Source organism: Notolepis coatsorum (assembly GCF_963971535.1).
Source record: "Notolepis coatsorum genome assembly, chromosome: 17".
NCBI classification, from domain to species: domain Eukaryota; kingdom Metazoa; phylum Chordata; class Actinopteri; order Aulopiformes; family Paralepididae; genus Notolepis; species Notolepis coatsorum.
In genome coordinates, this window is record NC_140181.1 from 40,406,359 (window position 1) to 40,429,291 (window position 22,933).

General features: G+C 42.7%; 1 protein-coding gene across 1 annotated transcript in view; it reads right to left on the reverse strand.

Moving 5' to 3' along the window:
• The window catches only part of ccdc30 (coiled-coil domain containing 30), a 90,373-nt gene that overhangs the window by 29,686 nt on the left and 37,754 nt on the right, over positions 1–22,933 (reverse strand). Inside the window, exons 15-20 of the mRNA XM_084332985.1 lie at positions 22,752–22,930; positions 18,963–19,206; positions 17,267–17,389; positions 16,401–16,571; positions 13,713–13,922; positions 656–813 (exon numbers count right to left, since the gene is read on the reverse strand). Coding sequence (XP_084189111.1) covers positions 656–813; positions 13,713–13,922; positions 16,401–16,571; positions 17,267–17,389; positions 18,963–19,206; positions 22,752–22,930 — 1,085 coding nt within the window. The remainder of the gene's footprint in view (positions 1–655; positions 814–13,712; positions 13,923–16,400; positions 16,572–17,266; positions 17,390–18,962; positions 19,207–22,751; positions 22,931–22,933) is intronic.

Consider the following 22,933-nt stretch of genomic DNA (forward strand, 5'->3'; position numbering starts at 1 on the left):
GAAGGAAAGTGACCATGAAAGAAGTAATTCCATATGAATTGTTGGGGGGAACTGGCTATTACTGTACTGCTTACTTTGCAGCCTGGACCTTTCCCCCAAACACATTTAAACAAGATACAGAGAAGTATCGCAACAGAAGATCGCAACATAGAAGTAACTCCCTAATTCAATACACTTTTAAGACTTATCAAAATCACATTTAAGACATTTTTAAGGCCTAAAATATGGATTATTAAATGTATGACTTGTTAAGACCCTGTGGGAACCCTGTATACAGTAGTGTGGATATGGGTGAATTGTCCAGTTATAAGCAATACAGATCCTACGGTTTATCTTTTTAGTATTTCATTTTAATTATTTATTTTAAACTTTTATTTACCCAGCGTAGATTTGCTGAACCGTATTCTCTATTTCCCACCAGGGAGCTGCCCAGTGCAACCACAGTGTTCTGCTGTTAGTGCTGGGGAGCGCCACTGGAGTGGTCGAGGCCTTGAGGGCACTATTATCAAGCTATCATCATGTGGTTTCAAACTTGTTACAATTTGACAAATTGAGAACTTGAGAATCACACACTCTCACATAGTGAACAAAACAGAACATCATTTGTACAACTTCAAAGGCTGTGTGCGTGTGCGTGTGTGTATGTGTGTGAGACCTGGTGATGTGCTCCTCTTGCTGCTGTGCTCGTAGGGCTGACAGGGTGTCAGACAGGTCCCTGCTGTCTCTCTCCAGGCGGCTGCTCTCCCCGGCCCGCGCCTCCTCCACTCTCAGCTGGTGCTGAGCCGCCTTCAGCTGCTGCTGCAGCTCCAACACCTAGCAGGAGTACAATGTCCAGACTTCAGTCATATAAACCCGGAGGACGTGGCTTTTCCACCAATATCTCAAGGAGTTCCACAATAAAAACACAAAAGAAGCCTACATCTAGTATTCAGGGTTCCCACTCTTTTTGAGAAATCATTTTCCAGAACTTTTCCAGGAGTTTTGACAATCCAGGACAGCTCACAAATAATGGTCATATAACACAACCACAGTTTTAGTCCTCCTTTTTCAATGACGCAGAGTTTGTGATGAAGTGTCTCACGTTCATTACAGGTGAGTGCTACACCCATCACTGCTAACTGTACAACAAGGTCCTCTTTTTGTTAGCAACAACTCCTGTTTGCCAACAATTGTAAATGACGTATACGTAATTGAATGTACTTTTTAGCTGCATAAAATTTAAGTTTTGTAGTCATTACGGTTAGGATTTTGCAGCACTTCAAAAATAAGAGGAGAATAAGCATGAGCATGTCAAATGCCATGGTGGGACAAAACAAAGGGGAGCATGGGCCACAAATTGGGGAGCGCTGCTATAATCCTACCAACAGTCAAACAAAATACACACCTAGGTTTAAAATACAATTATTTTTTGATTGATTGATTGATTGATTGATTGAAAAACTTTATTTTGACACAATCGTAGAAAAAAAAAAAAAAAAAAAAAAAAAAACAATAACAGTGTCAACACGCTGGTCAAAAATGGATAAAACACAATAAAGCCAAGGCTTGTTTCCATTGTGGTCCATACATGGAACATAAAAGGCACAAAAACATGAATGGACATGTACACTAGACAGGACACCCTAAAAATAAGCACAATAACACCTAACCTGAAAACTCATACAGTCAACTAATGTTAACTATGGTCGCCAAAAACGCCTTACCACGTCATTCCCCGCCATGCTCATTCTGCCAAAGACGCCGTACCACGTCTTTGATATCAATATTTCAAAAATCTGTGATCGAAATCATATTTCTCCCCCGGAGATTTGAGATCTACTGTTGATCCCCTCTCAACTCTCCAACGGTTCAAGAGCGCCATCTGGTGGCCGATCGGCGGATCGCCCAGAGCGGAAACAGGAAATGAAAGCTGGTGCTCATTCCAATTCGGTCCGATCACTCGGTAATAGTCCCAGGACTCGAGCTAGACACAACGGATAGCAATCAGTTACCAATAACTCGATAAACAACATGATTTGGACGTATATACTATTATACAACCTGGAAATGGATCGCATATTTCTACATCCCATAATAGGAATATTTCTGCTCCACGCTCATCGCCCAACACTATGAGGAAGCTACGGTAAGATTCAGCGTTATTTTTTAACGTGTTCGATATAAACTGCTCTGATGATCATATCACCCACACTAGATGAATCATCTAACGTTGGCCACGGAATTATAAACGCCCCCCCCTCCCCCCATCCGGTCAACATCAGATGATCAGTAGTAACTTCTAGAAGCACGTCCATTTGAAATTTTTTATCTCGCGCAGATTGCTATCAAACTGTATACAATCATCAATATAATGCATTTAGGTCTATAAATCACGTTCTGGAGAAAGCTGCAGAAAACGATAAAAACATACTTATACTTTAGACCGTATTTTAGTATGAATATGTGAATGAAAAAGTATAACGTTGCTACACCCTGAACAATAGATACTTGATGTTGAATGGGCCATAGTAATGTCAATTTAGTAATACAATTAAAAAAGTTATAGCCCTGCAAAGAAGGGGAACTTCTCCATAGACAAATAGAGCTGGCGTGGGATGGTTTATTCTGAATATAAGCCTGGCGACCAAAGTGTTAAAAGAAAATCTGCAAACCCTTAAAAGCAACTCATGATAAAGAGAGATAAAAGCCAAGTTATGATAAAAGAGATAAAAACCATATTAAGACCAATTTGAGCCATGTTTTTAGGGCGGATTTAAATCCAAGAGGGAAGTTCAGGAGTTTTATGAATGTTGGCAGGGCATTCCACATTACAGTAGCTGAGTAAAAAATTCATCTTTCCCCATGCATGTCCTGACTCTCGGCGGGACCAGGTCTGTGGGGCTTCCTCTTGTGGCGTGTTTGTGGACATCTCCTATTTTATTAAAATAATTTACTAGGTACTTGGGGACCGTTTCTTTCAGTACTTTAAAACCCAGTAGCTTTCCTCAACCCTAAGCCATCCCAGACTGCTAAAGTGGGCTGACGTTAGGTGAGTCCTAAAGTGAAGGTTGTGCAGGAGTCTCCCTAGTCTCTCTCAGTTTGTTTTGGGAGGTCTGGGCCCTCATGTATCAACCTGACTTACGCACAGATATGTGCTTAAGCCGTGCGTACGACCATTCCTAAGCAAAGTGTGGGATTTATCTATTTGAACTTGTGCTTGACTTTGTGCGTATATTTAAGCACAGGTCAGACCATGCTTAGCTGACGCCCTGTGGTAGAATATGGGGACTGCAGACGGACGGCATAGATCAGTTGCATGCATTAGTTTCAACGCGGAAATAAACTTGACTGACGTGTTCTGTATGACCCCCGTAATTCATTATAGTTCATTGTGAAATAGCGATATTAGTGTCAAACCCTAAATAGCATGTGGAATAGGTCTTTCTCTCCGAATGAATGCAGGTTTATATATAGCGTTATCGGGTGCACTGACTGCGCTCGCAGGAACTGTTTTCAGAGATAGCATCAGATAGGGATGAATGAATGAATGAATGAATGAGGGGCAGTCTAATTGCAGAGAGAACATAATATTAACTAGAGTCCACTACCCGAGACACCTCCTTCATTTGTACCGCAATTTGGGACCCAAATTGGAGCTATAAGCTTAAAAGCTTTTCCGTGCTTATTTGAGAAGGTCCAGCTGCAGAGCCGGAGAGACAGACAGCAGAGAGACAGACAGACAGACAGACAGATAGACACTGTTCCACAGTGTGTGTGTGTGTGTGTGTGTGACCACTAGTCTCCTAGTAGAGACCCCCCCCCCCCCCCCTCTGGACCACCTCCCAGTAGAGACAAGTTTTCTGAAATTTATGTTTATATATGCAAATGAGGCACTTCCCCATTAAATATGTGGACATTTATGGATGCAATAAGGCAAAATGAAGTAAAATAAACAACTAAATGTGTGTTATTGACGTTTTATTGTCACTAGTTTCATAGAAGACATGTTTAGGAAGCAAAATATAACAAAATCTCAAAATCAACAAAAAAAGTATATTTGCCTATTCATTCACCTGCAGTGTCTCGCCTTATTCCTCATCTTCGTCTTCTTCCTAGAGAAGTCTCTACTAGGAGGTGGTCCAGAGGGGGGGGGGGGGGGGGCTGAGTCTCTACTATTAGACTAGTAGTCACACACACGCACGCACACACACACACACACACACACACTGTGGAACAGTGTCTGTCTGTCTGTCTGTCTCTCTGCTCAGTCTGCTGTCTGTCTCTCTGCTGTCTCTCTCAAAATAGTATAAGTGCTATCTTGGCCCTGAGAGTTGCTCTCCGGCTCTGCAGCTGGACCCTTCTCAAATCAGCACGAAAAAAGCTATAAGCTTATAAAACGATTTAATATGCTAAACTTCGTTTTAAATTCTTTAATTCACTTTTGTTTATTTCATAAAGATTTTCCCGACATAATGCTACCTGCCCCGACCAGATCCGTGACTCTGTTGCGATACAGATGAATTATCTACTCAGAAAGCTTATAAAACGATTTAATATGCTAAACTTTGTTTTTAAATTCTTTAATTCACTTTTGTTTATTTCATAAAGATTTTCCCGACATAATGCTACCTGCCCCGACCAGATCCGTGACTCTGTTGCGATACAGATGAATTATCTACTCAGAATAGTATTATAAAGTGGCTATCTTTTATGCTGTAGATCACTGCTGGTATGTGCGTGCAGAACCTTTATTTCAGCGGGGACTGTAGTATTTATTTGACGTTACTGTACAATATATGTGTATTAAAAGACGGAGCTGTCTTTTATTGTATTATAATAATTATTAATATTAAAAATAAATTAAGAAAGGCATTCTTATTCCAGCATGCATTAATGACACTAACGGGCAACGGCAAAACAGTGGATAATGGTCTTTATTAGTGTTTGCGGTGTCCAGGCAGCAATGGTCTTTTAGGAAGTTAATAGATATAATATCCGACAGTGTACAACACCCTTGGCTTAGTCCACTTTTCCACATTTCATGGGGGTGGTCCATTACCGTATATATGGTTAATCGGGGCGGTTCTGGTATGCAAATACGTGAAAGTGTGCACGAGCCTCGGCGTAGGACCAAGGTGATATTTATCATGACAGGTGTGCGTAGGACCTGTGTACGCACATGTGATGAATCCCGTTTTTTTTGTGCATGCACACATTCTAAGATCTGTGCTTAAGTATGGAAATAGAACATTTTCTACGTCACGTTGATGAATGAGGGCCCTGGAGCTTTGTCTTCATTTGTTTGGATATGTTGCTGTACCATGAAGTGCAAGCATAGTCGAAGTGACATTGGATGAGGGCTCCAGCTAGGGTCCTCAGAGCGTTCCTATTTATGAATGAGGAAATTCTAAATAAAAATTTGGTTTTTTGATTGACCTTAGTAATCACTTTTTGTGCCATTTTTTCATTAGAAAGTTTGTTATTTAAAATAAAGCCCAGGTAGGTGACCTCCTCTTTATCCTCAATAATGTTTTCACCTACTCTAATTTTAAAAACCCTGGGATTTCATTAGGTTGGCGTTTGACCCAAAGTGTATGGCCTCTGTTTTTCCCAGATGTAGAGACAATGTATTGTCACTGAGCCAAGAGCAGATATTTTTCATTTCACTGCTCAGGACACTTTCCACTTTAGACTTATCCCTGTCAGAGACCAGGAGTGCAGAGTCGTCAGCAAACAGGAACAAGTTGCAATCACATGCCGATTTCATATCATTGATATATATTTAAAACAGTTGAGGCCCCAAAATGCTTCCCTGGGGGACCCCACATGTCACTGGAAGGGACGAGGACAAGGTGCCATTGATGTCTACCACCTGTTCTCTTCCCTCCAGGTAGGACTTGACCCATTTGGCTGACTTGCTATCAAAGCCTATCGCTCTAAACTTTTCTAGTAGGATGGAGTGGTTGACCGTGTCAAACGCCTTTTGCAGGTCCAACATGACCATCCCGCTGTAGTTCCCCTTGTCCATCTCACGTTTTATATAATCGGTCAGGTACAGTAAACAGGTGTCAGTGGAGTGTGATTTTCTGAAACCTGATTGGAACTGGTACAGCAGTCTATGTTCAGTCAGGTAGTTGTCTATCTGCTCATATACCAGCCTCTCAATTACCTTTGATATGGAACAAAGGATAGAAACGGGGCGGTAGTTACCTGGATCCAGTTTGCTTCCTTTTTTAAATAGAGGGGTTACCCTAGCAAGCTTGAGTTCTTGCGGGATGTGACCCTGGTTGATGGAGAGGTTGGTGATATGGGCTACAATGGGAGCTATGATTGAAGCAGAGTCTCTGAGAAATCTGGTGGGAATGTTGTCATGGCCTGTGGCTTTTGTTAAATTAAACATTTCCAGGACAACATTGATTTTTTTTTTCCAGGATATTTGGTCATTTTAGTAAATTTGTCTGGGTTTTCCATGACTGGAAATCTAGTCTCTGAATTTCCAGGTTTTCCAGGACAAGGGGGAACCCTGGTATTAACACTGTCTGTTAACACTTTCAGCGCCAGCCGTTTTAGCCATCCTTGTACTCATTGTGCCACCGCTGTAAAATATAGGGATTTTTACTGTGCGTTGCAGTGTTTGCAGGGCTATATCTATATTCTAATATAATCTAATTCTAACAATACTATGGCTCATTTGACAGTAACTATCCCTCGTTCAACATGTGAAAAAGAATAAATCTTTTCATGTATTCGTTCGCGTGTTATACCGTAGTTTCAGAGTGATCCTGGCTAATTCCTGGTAACTGTTACGAAGCGATATGTGAATTTTGCTAAAAGCGTTCACGTTGCTCGCCTGGATACGCTACTATTTCCAAATCAAAGGTATATTATAGGTATTACGTTTTTTGATGCTTTGCAAAGCGGCATTCGTTTTGAATACTACATACGTTGATCGGCCGGATCGATATGAAATCATTGTAGGATCAAGGTGGAATTGACGTCAGATAGTCCTTAACTTTGATCAGGGTTATTCCAAAAAGAATATTCCAATTGTCTGATTGCGATTTCCAGTATTGATGTCAATCGGGTCCCTGACATAAAGTGGCACAAGATATGCCTCAAATGTGATGAACTCGTTTCGAAGTGATCGGATGAAGTGATTTACTTGGCTTGGTCTAAATTCTCCACCCAGATGAAATTAGATGTGACACACAGTGTGAAATAAGGTTTCAAAGGGTGGGCGATACTGCCACCTAGCAGGATGCGGCCGGTATTGCACTCTGGGGATCTCAGAATGATTTCCTATCAAGTTCAAGTTCTTTAATAGTTGTCATACAGAAGTACAGAATACTTTCATACAAAATGCTTCTTACTGTTACGCTCCAGAGACTGTGCTAGACAAGATAGTATCAAATAACATAATAACATAATATAGCATGAATTTAGAAGAAGAATGAGGTCACAGTTGTTCGGTATAGACATATGTACAATGTTCTGAGTTACCATATAATATACAATACACAATACTATGCAGTGTACTAATGTACAGTACTATCTAGTGCAAAGCAGAAGTGGGATGAGGTACAATTTTAGGTACAATTTACAGTAAGGTGTACGAGTTGTAGTGCAATCCTTCATCCATAAATATAAAGTGTGGGGAGTGGGTGCTACAGTGTGTTTGTTTAAAGTGGGTGTGTGCTATAAAGTGTGTGTAGTGGGTGCTACAGTGTGTTTGTTTAAAGTGAGTGTGTGCGTGTGGATGTGTGTGCTATGTGTGTTTGGTGGTTGTTGTTGTGTAGTGTTCATTCATTGTTCGTTTAGCAGCCTGATGGCCTGGGGATAGAAGCTACTTCTGAGTCTTTCTGTGCTCGCCTTGAGACTCCTGTGTCGCTTGCCTGACGGCAGCAGTTCAAAGAGGCAGTTGTTCGGGTGGCTCGAGTCCTTAATAATTCTCTTAGCCTTCCCCTTGCAACGCTTGTTGTAAATGTTCTGGAGAGTGGGGAGCCCCCCTCCAATTGTGCGTTCGGCTGAACGTGTCACTCTTTGTAGTCTGCTTTGGTCTTTTGCAGTGCTATTCCCAAACCAGGAGGTGATGTTGCCGGTCAAGATGCTCTCTATTGTACATGAGTAGAAGTTCTTAAGGATCTTCTGGCTGACTTGGAACTTCCTTAGGCGCCTGAGGAAGTAGAGGCGTTGTCGTGCCTTCTTCACCACACTGTTAATGTGTATGGTCCATTTCAAGTCCTCGGATATGTGGGCTCCGAGGTACTTGAAGCTGTTGACTCTCTCAACCGGTGCCCCGTCGATGCTGAGGGGGCTGTAGTCCTTGACCCCCGTGGTAACACAGAGGTCCGTGACACTGCATAGAATAAAAAAAATCGAATAAAAGAAAAAACTATGAAAACCCGAGAGATCAGGGAGGCTAGGTGGCGCAATGGGCAAGGCGCTCGCCACCAACGCAGGAGATGCTGGGTTCGAGCCAAGCTCTCGCGTTGCTACCAGCTTGGCTGGTCGTTCATACTAATACAATTGGCAGTATTAGGGGGTGGGAAGCTGGTGGGTGGGGATCGGACGTTGTGGACAGCGACTCCTACAGGTCAGTTGGTGCGCCTGCGCAGTAGAATCAGGAAGCGACGGGGGCGGCGTGTCCCTCCCACGCAGACCCTCACCGCTGAGATCGCGCTGTGCAGGTGAAAAGATGCGACGGCTGCCTCCTCGAGTACCGGAGGGGACACGTGATGCAAGGCTTCATCCATATTGCAACCGGCTTGTGGGAGGCATGGCCTAACAACGTTCGAGACAGGGGAGGGTAGAATTGGACAATACGAAATTGGGGAAGGGAGAACATTTTAAAAATGGGGAGAAAAAGTAGATAAAAAAAAAAAAGAAAACCCGAGAGATCTCGGATTTTGGCACTCGACCACTGGCGAGATAACCCGAGAAATCTCGGGGCTGGCGCCCAATGTGTTGATACAGAATAAAATAAAATAAAATATACCTGTATGAAGGACTGCAGCCACAGAACCAGGAGTAGGATCAGGAGGACAACAGAAAGAAGCAGGGAATAATAGATAGGAGCACCTACGGGAGGCTGCAATTCAAAACTGGCCCCCGTAAATGTCCAACCCCCCCTCCCTATGTACATTTCCCTCCCCCTCGTATGTATATATTTACTGTTAGGATCTGTTTAACAGTACTGTATATTTGCATATCTTGTATGTCACAAATGTAACAGTACTGTATATCTGTATGTCATGTGTTACAAAGGATCAGATTAAACCGAATATATATATTTATTGATTGATGTATATTGTGTGGTATTTGTATGTCGTTTTGATGTCCCTTGTGTGTTCCTTGTGCATGTACACGGAATGTCCCTTTAGCCTAGTACAGACCATGGTATTTCGTTCTCCTGTTGGGACAGCGGTCCACAGGCGCCGGGGCCATGCCTCCAGAGTCGGGTTCGGGGCCACCGTCGGGACATGTCTGTACATGCCCGGCCTTGCCCAAGAATACGAGACAGAAATGAGGTTGGCACTAGATTGTTCGCCGTGCATATAAATATGGTGCAGGTGAATACAGAAGCACTTAGTCAGAAGTCTTAGGAACTAAAGTTGAAGCCTCACCCACGATACTCCGTGCGGTGAAGTATGGCCTGTTTGGCCCCAAATAGAGCATTGAGACCGCGTGCGAATTAATAACTGAAGTGTCAGAGTTTGGCGCTATACCGTCGAGTGCGACATATTTCTATTAAGTCAGTAATAGTCTATTTGTGTATAGTGTATCGTGCAGCTAAAGTTCTACAGTGACCAGCATCACCAACGCTTCCTCGTACCAGCTAGAGTGCTTATCCAGGCTGGGCTGCTTTCATGGCGCTTTCACCCGAGGAGACCTAGACGAGGATCGTGTGGACATGTACACTGGATTAATCTACCCGACGACTGCATAGCCATTTACGGCTGGATTATATTTGTTTTGGTCCTGTGATTTATGGAGCGGAGAATCGCCGACGCCTACACGTGTGTGGGATTTACCCTGTGAGGAGCCACGTCGAGTCTGCGCCTCAGAGAGCCTGAGGCAGGCTAGCTTTCTTCACTGTGGAGCTACAGTCTACGGAGAACAGCTGTATTCGTCTGTGGATCAAGAGACTATTGCACCGTCTCCTGTACTTGGAGTCTCCTTAGTCATCGTTGACCAGACTCGCTACTACCGACAGATCCTCTACCCCTGCTGGCTTACAACCGGGGGGACCCTTCAGTATCTCCCGCTATATATCACCAGTGCACCATAGATATAATTCCCTAAGATTCAGGTCGTATAATTACCTCCTGCGTAACCAGAGAATGGACATTCATTATTGATTTGCCTACGCACATTCCTTTGCCTTACAAGTGCATTCAAAGTATAATAGAGAAGTATATTATGTACCTTTTGCTGCAATAAATACTTAATTATAACTTTGTGTGGAACCGATTTATTGTGGGAAGTGTTCATCATATATCATGTACTGTATGGCCAGTAATTAAAGTACATAAAGCGGTAGTGGTTTAATGATACCATACTTATCAATACAGTCAGGGAATTGTACCCCTCAGTTACATCATGTATGTCATGATTAGATTAGTTGATTAGATTAGATTCTTATATCTGTATGTTGTGTATGTCATAAATGTCATTATGAATTGAAAATGGGGGACCCTGATGTAAACAAGACGAAAGTCTTTCTCTGGTCTGCATCCCCTTAACAATTGTGTGTATTGAGCTGTACTGTACCCATTCTGCAATCTGTTAATAAAAATGTTCAATCAATCAATCAAGCAACCTTTCAGATGGTTGGGACACACAACTCCCATTGATTTACAATAAATACTCCATCTTGGCTGCCACTGGTGCCCCCACGGTTGAAAAATGCACGCTAAAGTGCCCTTTTGAGTGGCGAAAAATTAGAGGGTGTGCCTATGGTGCTTTTCCAATGGTCTAAACTTGACCATGTGCCCCACGGACGGTTAAATAATGTCATGCAAAAGTGCCCTTTTGAGTGGAAAAAAATTTGAGGATGTGCCCTATTGGTGCCCCTCTAATGGTTAAACATGACCATGTGCCCCCACAGTTGAAAACATTGCGCTAAAGTGCCCTTTTGAGTGGCAAAAATGAGAGGACGTGCCCATTGGTGCCCTTCCAATGGTCTAAACTTGACCATGTGCCCCAACGGTTAAATGTGTGAGGTAGGTAATACATCAAGTTGCAAAGATTGAGTTTGTTTTACCAATTATGCATTACTAAATACTAATGTATGTACACTGCAAGCGTTTTTATTGATGGCAGTATGTTTTAGCCTAGGCTACTGTAGGCTAGCTGTATTACTACTGTAGCTAGCTAACTAAACAGGTACCTTGCTTAGCTGATTCTATGCTAACCTGTGTTCTCAATTTAGAAATAAAGTGTACAAATTATTTTAAGACTATTTGCACAAAATATACCCATAGCACTTTAAAGTTCAGTGTGAATGGCTTTTTAAAGCTAACTTAAGAGTGGTAGTAAACTTAAAAGTGGGTTTAGCATTGGCCTATATTCTATGATTACAGAATGTCAATGAGAGAAAGAAATCGGAATAATATTAAAAAGCAGCTGAAAAATGCTGCGAGAGGCAGCTTCTCTTTGAAAAATTGGGTCCAAAGCAACAATAGTAAGGAAGGAGATAAGGATACAGGTATGTATTTGTAAGTCCTCACTACTAGCTACATGTACAAGCTTGTCGCACAGAGCCATAGTTTGGATTATAACTGAGAATCTGGTGCTAACATGGTCAATAATGCTTATTTTGGACAGAAAAATGTGTCTTAAACATTTAAATTGACCAACCATAGGTCCTTTTTACTCCAATCAAGGCAAGAGGGCTAGTGGTGGTAGTGCTATATGACATATTCATTTATAATACAATTATAACATTGTAGGCTACAGTATGAATATTATATACTGTTATACAGTACAATTATATTACTATTATAAAACAAATATTATTTGCTCCACCTTAGATAAAGAGAGTACAGACAATGAAGATGGAGATATTCAAGAGGGAAATGATATCAGGAAGCGAGATGGTAAAGAAGTGGAGGAAAGAGAGAATGCAGATGATTCTATGGAGAGAAATTATGAAGAAGTGGAGGCAAGAGAAAATGCAGATGATTCTATGGAGAGAAATTATGAAGAAGTTGAGGAAAGAGATAATGCAGATGATGCTATGGAAAGAAATGATGATGAAGATGGTCATGGAGATGCTAAAGAAAGCGAGGATGAAAATGATGATAGGGAGAGAAATTATTCAAATGACACAACAACAAATAACTTGAATGCTCTCCTGTTGCCATTAAAATATCCCACTGATCCAGCCAGTATCCAGGCAGGTACAATATATTAAGTTTAATGGAGAGAATGGGGAAGATAGAGAGGGGGGAGGGAGAGAGAGAGGGAGAGATAGAGGAGAGAAGGAGAGGACAGGATGAGAGAAGGAGAGGAGAGGACATGAGGAGAGAAGGAGAGGACAGGAGGAGAGAAGGAGAGGACAGGAGGAGAGAAGGGGAGTACAGGGGGAGAGAAGGGGAGTATAGGAGGACAGAAGGAGAGGGCAGGAGAGAAGGGGAGGAGAGAAGGACAGTTAGGAGAGAGAAAGGAAGAAGCTCAACGGCACTCAAATTAACTTGAACTGTTAAACTGTTTTATATCCTGTAAAATATATGTTGTAAATAGCTTTTAAAGAATAGGTTCACTATTTTTCAACCCAGACCATATTAAAATGCTGTTTCCCCAAATATTTATATTCCTCACTGATATCTTTAGCATTGAGAAATGTACCACTGCAGCAATGGTTTAGGCCTTCAAACACCATGATAATCTACTTTTCGAACACCATGATAAATCTAAGTTTCAAACACTATGATAAATCCACTTTTCAAACACCATGATAATTTACTTTTCAAACACCATGACAATGAGGTGAAATAAACATTTGAAAGGTGTATTGTTCCCTGTGTGTTTTTATCATAGAGGTGTGGTTATACTATTAATCTGGATTGTCTATGTTATTCTAATGTTAATCTTAATCAAGGATGAAGACTATTTCACCATACATGACGCATCATAGGTTTTTGCTCACTGATGGGGTCCCATGTTGTGAAGTAGATGCCCTTTTTTTCTTCTTGTTCAAACAGCCTGAGTCCGCCATGGCTGCCCTGTCGTCACTTGTTGGCCAAATTGAAAAGCCGGAACTCCTTATAATTATAAACACAACCTTTACATCAACCATACCCTTAGAGATGAAAAAGGTTTTTGAAGATAAACTGTATTGATATTTTTTCTTTGCAGCTTGGTCGACAATTGAGTATTTTTTGTATTTGTATTATCTAAAGATGGTAAGTTAGAGTGTTGTGTTCATTCATAGTTAACGACAGTAGAGGTTGAGTACTTTATTATCTAAAGATGGTAAGTTAGTGTTGTCTTCATTCATAGTTAAAGACAGAGGTTGAGTACTTTATTATCTAAAGATGGTAAGTTAGTGTTGTCTTCACTCATAGTTAAAGTCAAGGTTGAGTAGTTTCTTGTGATATATCACATTCACACTGCAAGTGATTTACCTGTAGATTAACTACCTAACTGCAAATATATGGGCTGTGCAAAAAAATTCTAAACCGACTTATATGGTTCTTCAGTGCAAGGGTTCAATTGAGAACCCTGCTGACCTTCTTGTCCGCAGCGATGAGGCGCGCCCTCTCTGCCTGCAGCTCCTCCTGCAGGCTGCTGGTGGTGTTGCGACTGGTGGTGCTGCGGGCCAGTTCCAGCTCCTGCTCCCTCAGCCGCAGCTGCTGGCGCTCACACTCCAGCACCTGGCCCTGGACGCTCTGCTCAGCCTGGACCAGCTTGGTCTGGGTCTGCTTCACCTCTGCACACAGCTAGAGGAGCCACAGGACACCAGGAAGCACGAGCACAAAACACACATCATGCATTATTATCCAAGTTCAATATCAGGGATAATATGTATAAACTATTGTCGTGTATAAATGTGTATAATCAATTGTCCCTAAGAACTATTTGAATATGAATAGGCTGAAATTAGGCAAATTCAAATTAAATTCAAATATGAATGATATGATTTACATATTACCACATCGATGCAAGTGTAAAATGCTTACAATTAGCAAGTTCATTGTGTGTTGTATTTGCTATTTTGGGTAGTACCAATAGGAAATGATCATTATGCATTGTTTTGTAAAACCCATTTATTGGCTTGTGTAACTGAGGGGTTACAAACCCCTGACTGTATTAAAGATTGTGATAGATTAAACCACTGCTAGTTATGTACTTTAATTACTGGCCAGACAGTACATCAAATATAGATGGTGAACACTCACAAGAACACGGCATTGACAAAGAAATAGTATTTGAGGGTATTTTATTATTACCGTAATTCCTCTAATAGTAACCGGTATTCAATTAAAAACCGGGTCTCTATTAATGACCGGGTGCGCTGTTGAGCTAAGCAATTATAAGCCGGCATCCTAATACAAGCCGGGTTTCATGTATATTAGAGGAATTACGGTATTTCCCTCAACGGATTTACCATAGGCAATATATTTTGTTATTGTTGTTATATGCTGGCCTGGCTGTGCAGTAAATACCATATAATGGTATGGTGTTAATGTTTACCAAGAGAGTAAGCCTACCTCAGAATTGTATAAAACGAAGTTATTATTATTATTATACCAGTATTGTGATTGCACTATTTTACTTTATTTAACTTTTTTTGACCACCTGTAATTGCACTGTTTACTACCGTATTTCATATAGTACTTGGTTTCAATAAATTAACCCAGTACATTTTACTGGGTTCAAACTGACACAAAATGTTGATTTATTCATTATGATCTGTTTGAACATTTGAAATATAGGCCTCTCTCTTATACATGCCTCCTCCTAATACAAGCCTGGTATCAGCTACAGTTGAAACAAATACAAGCCGGGGTTACTATTAGAGGAATTACGGTATGCAACATTAGGTTACAGAATGAGAATTAGGGTCGCGCTTGTATGGCGAAGAATATGCGTAAAGTCAGTCAATAGCATGAGTCACTAGGAATAGCAGGAATCCTACGATGGGTCTAAGTTGACACCACCTGTCGTATAATAGCAACTATAGAAGGCAACGCTGGTACCGCCTGGAGACAATGGGTTCCCTCCGGGGTGTAAGGCCTGGAGGGTAGAGGAATGTTCGGATACTCAGTCTGATTCAATGAAGAATAAAGAGACTCCATGTACAGGAGTCGGTCCTTGTAAATCCCACGATCAGCAGCAAAGCAATAGTTGTAATCCAAATGCTCGATAGCACTGATGACAGCTAGCCAGCCTCTGTCCATGAGGCCAGCCCGAGTTGTAATCCTCACGAGGTTGAATCCCAAACGATAGTGGAAATCAACGAGGCTCTTCTCTGGGTAACGCGTTCCAAATCAATATAATCCAACCGGTAATGGTTCTGCAATCGCCGACGTTGGTTCTCCTGTGTACATGTCCAACGGTCCTCCGACTAGGCCTCCTCGGGTGTGGGCGACGTATTTAGGCCACACACCCTGGCTAAGGTACACTAGCTAAAACACGACGAACCGCTGGGTAATGCTACACACGAACGAACTGTGGCCGCACGATATACAATAAATGAACGACTATTTACTTCACATTAGATTAAGTCGAACTTGACGTTACTGCATTAAACTCCGACACTTTACTATTCTATTCGCACATGGCTCTCAACGCTCTGTTAGACGTACGGTTGCTCACTTCACTGTTACCGAGCACAGACAGACTTTAGACGAACTGCTGCTGTGCGCACCTGCGCCGTATATATACTTAAGTGGTTATCTAGTCCCAAACCGCAGTCTTTGTCTGGTATCAATACGCTGTCTCCGGGCATGTTCTGACATGCCTGAACTTGTCTTTGAACCTGACGTTGGGGGCTTGCGAACTGGCGCCTAGGGGCGCTGTCCAATAAGGAGAGCGAATATTACTCTGGTTTGAACGCAGGTAAAGGGATATTCCGTGTATATATAACTAATATACAAAGTATATCAAACAATAAGGGTAGATTCTCAGTTTTAATCTGGCCCTTCACAACAGCTTGTACAGCCACATTTCCAAAATCATGAAAAAGGGAGAAGAACCAGTGATGTATTTTTTCAGTTCACCTCATATCAATAATGTTATTGTAATGTAATAATGTATTTATTTACATTCAACTGGGAGTTTAGTATTCAAATTCAAATTGTGAAATTAATTCCGACAGCCCTAGTATAAACAAACTACACCAAGGCTCACGCAGGCTCCTCTTACAGGCAGAACAGAGGTTGTTTAGTACAGATCAGAATGTTCTTCACAGAGACCTTGAGTTTCTCCTGGTCCAGCAGGTTGTTGTGTCTCTTCAGGTCCAGGCTCTTCTCCCTCTCGTAGCGCAGCTCCCTCTCTGCTGAGGTGAACAGGCTCTGGACTCGCTGGAGGTCCTGCTTCAGCTGCTTGGCCTCCTCTGCCTTCTGGCCCAGCACTGAGTCCTGGGACTGGACAGAGACATGGCAGACGAGATTTGTGGAGTGGAAGATAATGAAGGGAAGGCACAGACCAAGATGTTTACAGTGTTTCCAATACTCACCACAATATCAGACAGGCCTGGCCCACCACAAATAGATGTTCCAAACTGATACAATAACACATAACAACACTAACCCTAACAATGTTGCTTGCCTTGTCTGCACACAGTCCTATACACTGTCCTACTACCCTGACCTGCTGCTACCACCACCAGTATCATAACACCTGTGGAAAACACTGATGTAGAACCTGGAACTGAAATACTGGATGTGAAGGAAATAATATGACTTTGTTTGAATTAGATGGAATTGTGAGGCCAATTGAGGCAGTAGACGGGTAATGTAAATACTGAATGAATGTAAATACTGAATTTAGTAATATTCAGGACATGTGAAGCACGGTTCTCTCTGAGATCTTGTAACAGGGTAGTTCAGGGTTCTTTTGGTGATATCAAATGACACCTTTGTTCAAGTGATCGAATATAGACTCGCCGATTGGAAATGTGGAGGTGTAGTGTATTTATAAGGTCAGTGCGTTTGCCAGCGTTACTCTCTCTAGGCGGCCCCCTGCTGAGGGTAGGGGTGCGGCCCCCTGCTGAGGGTAGGGGTGCGGCCCCCTGCTGAGGGTAGGGGTGCGGCCCCCTGCTGAGGGTAGGGGTGCAGACCTTGGAGTGTGCCTGGGCTTCCTGGACCTGAGCCTGCAGGGCCAGTTGGTGCTGGGAGGCCAGCAACCTCTCCTCCTCCAGAGTGGCCTGGAGACGACTCAACTCCCGCTTCAAACACGACAGCTAGGAATACAACACACACATATATCAAATACTGACCTTGCATGTTGTACATGGCTATTAGCTAAGCAAGACATTATTAATTGTATCCACTGGTGACAGTAGGATTTGGCTGCAGGCTAGTTTAATTGCTGTATATCAGACAAAGTTGTGGGAGAAGCAAAGGATACTCCAAACTCAGCAGATGCTTATAGGCTTTATGCATCTATACAAGCTGCTTAGTACCTTCTATGCATCTATACATGCTACTTAGTACTTTCTATGCAGCTATACATGCTGTTTAGTAGTCTCTATGCATCTATACATGCTGCGCTTAGTAGTATTTATGCATCTATACAAGCTGCTTAGTAGCCTCTATGCATCTATACATGCTGCTTACAGTGCTTAGTACCATCTATTTTTTATTTATTTAAACAGGTAAAATCGCATAGAGACCGAGGTCTCATTTACAAGTGTGACCTGTTCAGACAGCATCTATACATGCTGCTTAGTAGCCTCTATGCATCTATAAATGCTTGAAATCACGATTTGAAGCACTGACAATGCTTAGTAGCCTCTATGTATCTACACAGCCTTGTAGTCACGATTTGGAGCACTCAAGTTTCAAGTTCAAGTTTCTTTATTAGTTGTCATACAGAAGTACAGAATACTTTTATATAAAATGCTTCTTTCTGTTTTGCTCCAGAGATTGTGCTAGATAAAAATAGATAAGTATAAAATAAGTATAGTAAGTATAAAATAGAAGTCAAGTACGTAGACAAAAGTGTTCAATATATACATATATACAATGTACAATTCAGAGTAGAAAAGTAACTGAGTTACAATACAATATACTATATACAGTACAATGCAGAAATGGGATGAGGTACAATTTAGGTACAATTTACAGTAAGGTGTAATGAGGTATGAGTTGTAGTGCAAATTCTTTACCAATAAATAAATATAAAGTGTGTTTAGGTGTCTAAAGTGGGTAAAGTGGGTGCTGCAGTGAGTTGTTTGTTTAAAGTGAGTGTGTGCGTGTGGGATGTGTGTGCTGTGAGTGCATTTGATGGTTGTTATATAGTGTTATTGTCATTTAGCACTCAAGATGCTCAATAGCCTCAATGCATCTACACAGCCTTGAAATCCCGATTTTGATCATTCAAGATACTTAGTAGCCTCTATGCATCTATACAGGCTTGAAATCACGATTTGGAGCACTCAAGATGCTTAGTAGCCTCTATGCATCATAAGCTTGAAATCACAATTTGGAGCACAGAAGATGCTTAGTAGCCTCTATGCATCATAAGCTTGAAATAACGATTTGGAGCACTCAAGACGCTGCTATACACACACATGTAGAAATTTCACTGGAGGGATCACGGTCAACCCTGAAGCAGGTAGAGATTTGTTGCCTTGCTCAAGGACAATGACATGGATAGGTACATTGGCCGTCGCAGGGGATCAAATCCATGACCTCCTAGTTACCACCAGCCCACCCTGCCGCCCACCACCCTATCATGCAGTCATACCAAGACATGTGTATGAGCCCCTTTTAAAATCAACCACCCTCCACACGCAATAGTTGTCCACCTACCTGATCAAAGCCTTCGTCCTGAGGCCTTCCGACAGGACTGGGACAAGAGTCTCTCTGAGCCGTGTGCATCTCCGATTGCCGTCTGCTCCAGGCCGTCTCCTGCTGCTGCAGCCGCTCCCTGAGACTCTTCACTTCCAGGCCCAGCCTCTCCCTCTCCCCCTCGGCTGCCAGCTTCTCCTGGACCCTGGAGCTCAGCTCAGCCTGGAGCTCGCTGCTCTGGAGCCGTTCAGCAGCCATCTCATCCCTGGAACACAGAGGCACATGAGGATAGGACACACAGACACATTCAGTATTATGGTATAAATGCATCTGAAAGAAAGACAACAACCTTCCTGTTATTTTAAAGGCACAAAGGGTAATAGCCTTTATGGCGTCCCCTGCTGTTGACCCCTAATTATAGGATTATAATTAATTTTTACTCAGAAATGTATTGTTTGAGTCTTTGATACAATCGAGTAGCAACAGTATGTTACAGCTACAAAAATACTAGAATCTGCACTGTTAAACTTGCTCCCACTGTATTTATTACGATCAACGTTTCGATCAAAGGATCCAGAGTGGATGTACAGTACATGCTCTACTTTTCAAGTAGTATGTTACAGCTAAACATGACTTTTCACATTCATTTTGAAGCTGTTTGTTTACAGAGTAAAACGGGCCTGTATTTGCAGTTATGATGATCTAATAAAGATCTTCTGTAAATAAACTGAATAATATTGTCCTGACATTAACCCTGGTTTACTTTTGGCAGTATTATGAAAACAGGAAACAGCCGCACTGTTAGCCTAGCTTAGCGTCATTCACTGGAAGTAGGTGTGCCAGTGTAGCCTAGTTCCCAACAGTCACGAAATACACTCTAAATACAACTCCAAAACTTTACTGTAAACATGTTGTATAGGAGTGTATTTTATGACTGTTGGGAACTAGGCTACACTCAGGGCCGCCTCAGGGGGTGTGCGAGCAGTGCGGTCGCACAGGGCCTCGCGGGAAGGGGGGCCCCGCAAAAAAAAAAAAAAAAAAAAAAAAAAATATTATTATTATTATTATTTTTTTTTTTTGCGAGGCCCCCCTTCCCGCGAGGCCCTTTTTCATCACAGACCTAAAATCTAGTTTTGCTTATATGCTTATATATTTCACATTAGACACGTTTGTAGAATGTGTCTGACTTGTTCCTGGGTCTGCAGTGACATACTATTGGTTTCAACGAAGGGAGCTCTGGTGCTCTGCAGCAGACATACTGTAACTGCAGGAGTGTCATAGTTTAAGTCCTTTTACGCTGCAGGGTGATGTCATAGTAGAACCAGTTAGAACAGGCTAGAACGTTCTGGAACATTGTGAGGTCATAGCGATGATGTCATAGTAGACCCGCCCTCAGGTTATAAATAGAGAGCCACTACGAGGCTCTGCCCCTTTTCACTCCTCCACGAACATCAGACAAGACACATAGTCACCAGAGCTCTTAACTTTCCTCTCATATTGCATGCAGTCAACAAGGTACGTTTGGGGCCGTAATGCGCTTGTAGTTAAGTTCAGTGGGTTAACAACCAACCTTGCAAAGACCGATAATATGTATGTATGTCATTATGGTTTGATCAGTGATTTATTGTATTTCATGTATGTTTTCACAGTTTTACGGTTCGGAATAAAGATGTTCTCTTCGAACGGAAATAAAGCCAATCAGTAAACATCAAAGACGAGTTGCGTCATCACTGCAAGAGGGGCAGTTACACATACTATTGGTTTCAACGAAGGGAGCGGAGTGGTTACTTACTTGTGTAGTACGCCGGCGTGAGTCAGCTGCGTTTGACTATTTCGCGCGTGCAGCTTTTGACTATTATGCTTAGTTATGCCAGCCAACTCGAAGAGGTCGTCATTATCAGTCGGTCGGTCACCAAGGAACGTTGACGAAAGGCGGGACAAATGGCCGGAGCCTTGTCATGATGCAGTCGGGATATAGCCATGATGATGTCGGCTAGTAGCTAGCTTAGCTAAAGGCTATCTAGCGTTAGCTAACCTAGAGACATGCAGCCAAGATGAAGAGGATGGTCGTTTGGCAGATGAACTTCGTCAACTCCACGCGGTTGTCTCCATCCTCTTGGACGTTTGGTGAGTTTTTAACCTATTCTATTAACTATTCTATTCCCGCCGTGGACATCGCTCTCTCTCTCTCTCTGGAGCTAAACTGGCCGACTAGCTGTTGTAGATTGTAGTACTACTAGTAGCTAACGGTGTGTGCCTGGTGTCAGCACCTGTATCTGTATGTAGCCGCATAGCTTGCTTCTGCGTTAGCTAATGGTTAGCGATAGCCTGGTTGAGCTAACTGTTAGCCAGTTAGCTGTTTAGCTTCGACGTTACCTGCCGGCTGCGCTCGGCTGGGAACGTTCGTTTGATGCTATCAGTTAGCCTTGAGTTAGCTGTTAGCTTGTGCTACGACCATTGACATTAGCCGTGAGAATAGCAGGGGGTTCTGGCACTCTGACTACGACATCATCTTTGACAGAAGATGTAGTCGGGCCTGCACCATGACAAGGCTCTGGCCATAGCTTATTTTGGTCCCGACAGCGAGAGGCCTTTCGTCAACGTGGAGACCTGTGTTGCGGCCTTTCGCCCTGCGTTCCTTGGTGCAGGTAAGATTAATGAAAATGTCATGACATTACCCCACTCTTCCTTCCTTCCCCTCCCGAATGTTTTGTTAATAACGATGTTTTTTTCCAGGCAAAACATATGTTACTTCACAACATTTGGAGATACGACATGTGCTGTGTGTGAATTCATTTGTTCGTTTGTGTAGCTTGGGTAGTGTTGGGCCGTTGGCCAAAGCTGTGTGTGGCCTGGTGTCAGTAGCCTACCTGGCTAGCCTTTAGCTGTCGGCCATTGGCTCCTTGCTGCTTTGTTTTCTCTTGGTATAGACCCTCTTCTCTTTGGATTTAAGTGTTGATCTTTGTCCTTTTGGATCTATGTATATTCATGTTGCCTTTGTGAAGTTATCTTTTCCTTCTGTTTTGTTCTTTCATTAAAAGTTGAATATCCTTTAGGGGGTCATCTTTGCTTATCTCTCTCATACATGCTCTCTCTCTAACACACATGCTCTCTCTCTCTCTCTCTCTCTCTTTCTAACACACACAGTCTGCCTATGGCGGCCTTTCTCGATGGCTAGGCTGTGCTCGCTGAGTCTGTACCTAGTCAAGGATCTTCAGTCACAGTGCTCAGGTATTCTGCCACTGTGTACTCTCTGTTTAGGGCCAAATAGCATTTCAATTTCTTTCCAATGTGTCTCTCTCTGTACACTGTATATTGACTGTAGAACGGGAGCTCTCTCTCGCTCTCTCTCTTGCTATATGTTGACTGTATCATGCCCAGCCTCGGGCAGCGCTATTATTTACGAATATGTTGACTGTATGAAAAAAAAAAAAAAAAAATCTCGCACAGGGCCTCGCATTTCTCCCAGGCGGCCCTGGCTACACTGGCACACCTACTTCCAGTGAATGGCGCTAAGCTAGGCTAAATCTCGCACAGGGCCTCGCATTTCTCCCAGGCGGCCCTGGCTACACTGGCACACCTACTTCCAGTGAATGGCGCTAAGCTAGGCTAATGGTGTGGCTGTTCCCTAAGGCCTAAGCCTAATGCATGCACAGAGAAGAAAAGGGTATGTAATCTGCTTGTCTAACTCCAGGGTAGATGGCAAATAAGCGAATTTCCCCAAAAGTTGCCGTGTTCCTTTAACTATGCAAAGAGCTCAAAACAAGAGCCGGCACTCATCACCCAGTTGACTGTAGGACCGATGCCGACCTCAGGGTGCTGTGCTCCATCTGGAGACCGGCAAGTTCTGTGGTGAGACGCTCTGCCTTCTCTCTGAGCTGCTCCACCTGCAGCCTGGTCTCCCTCAGGTCCTCGTGGGCCCAGCCGCTCTCCCTGTGGCGCTCCACCTCACTCTGCAGCCGGCTCTGGGATCGCTCAAACTGGGCCACCTG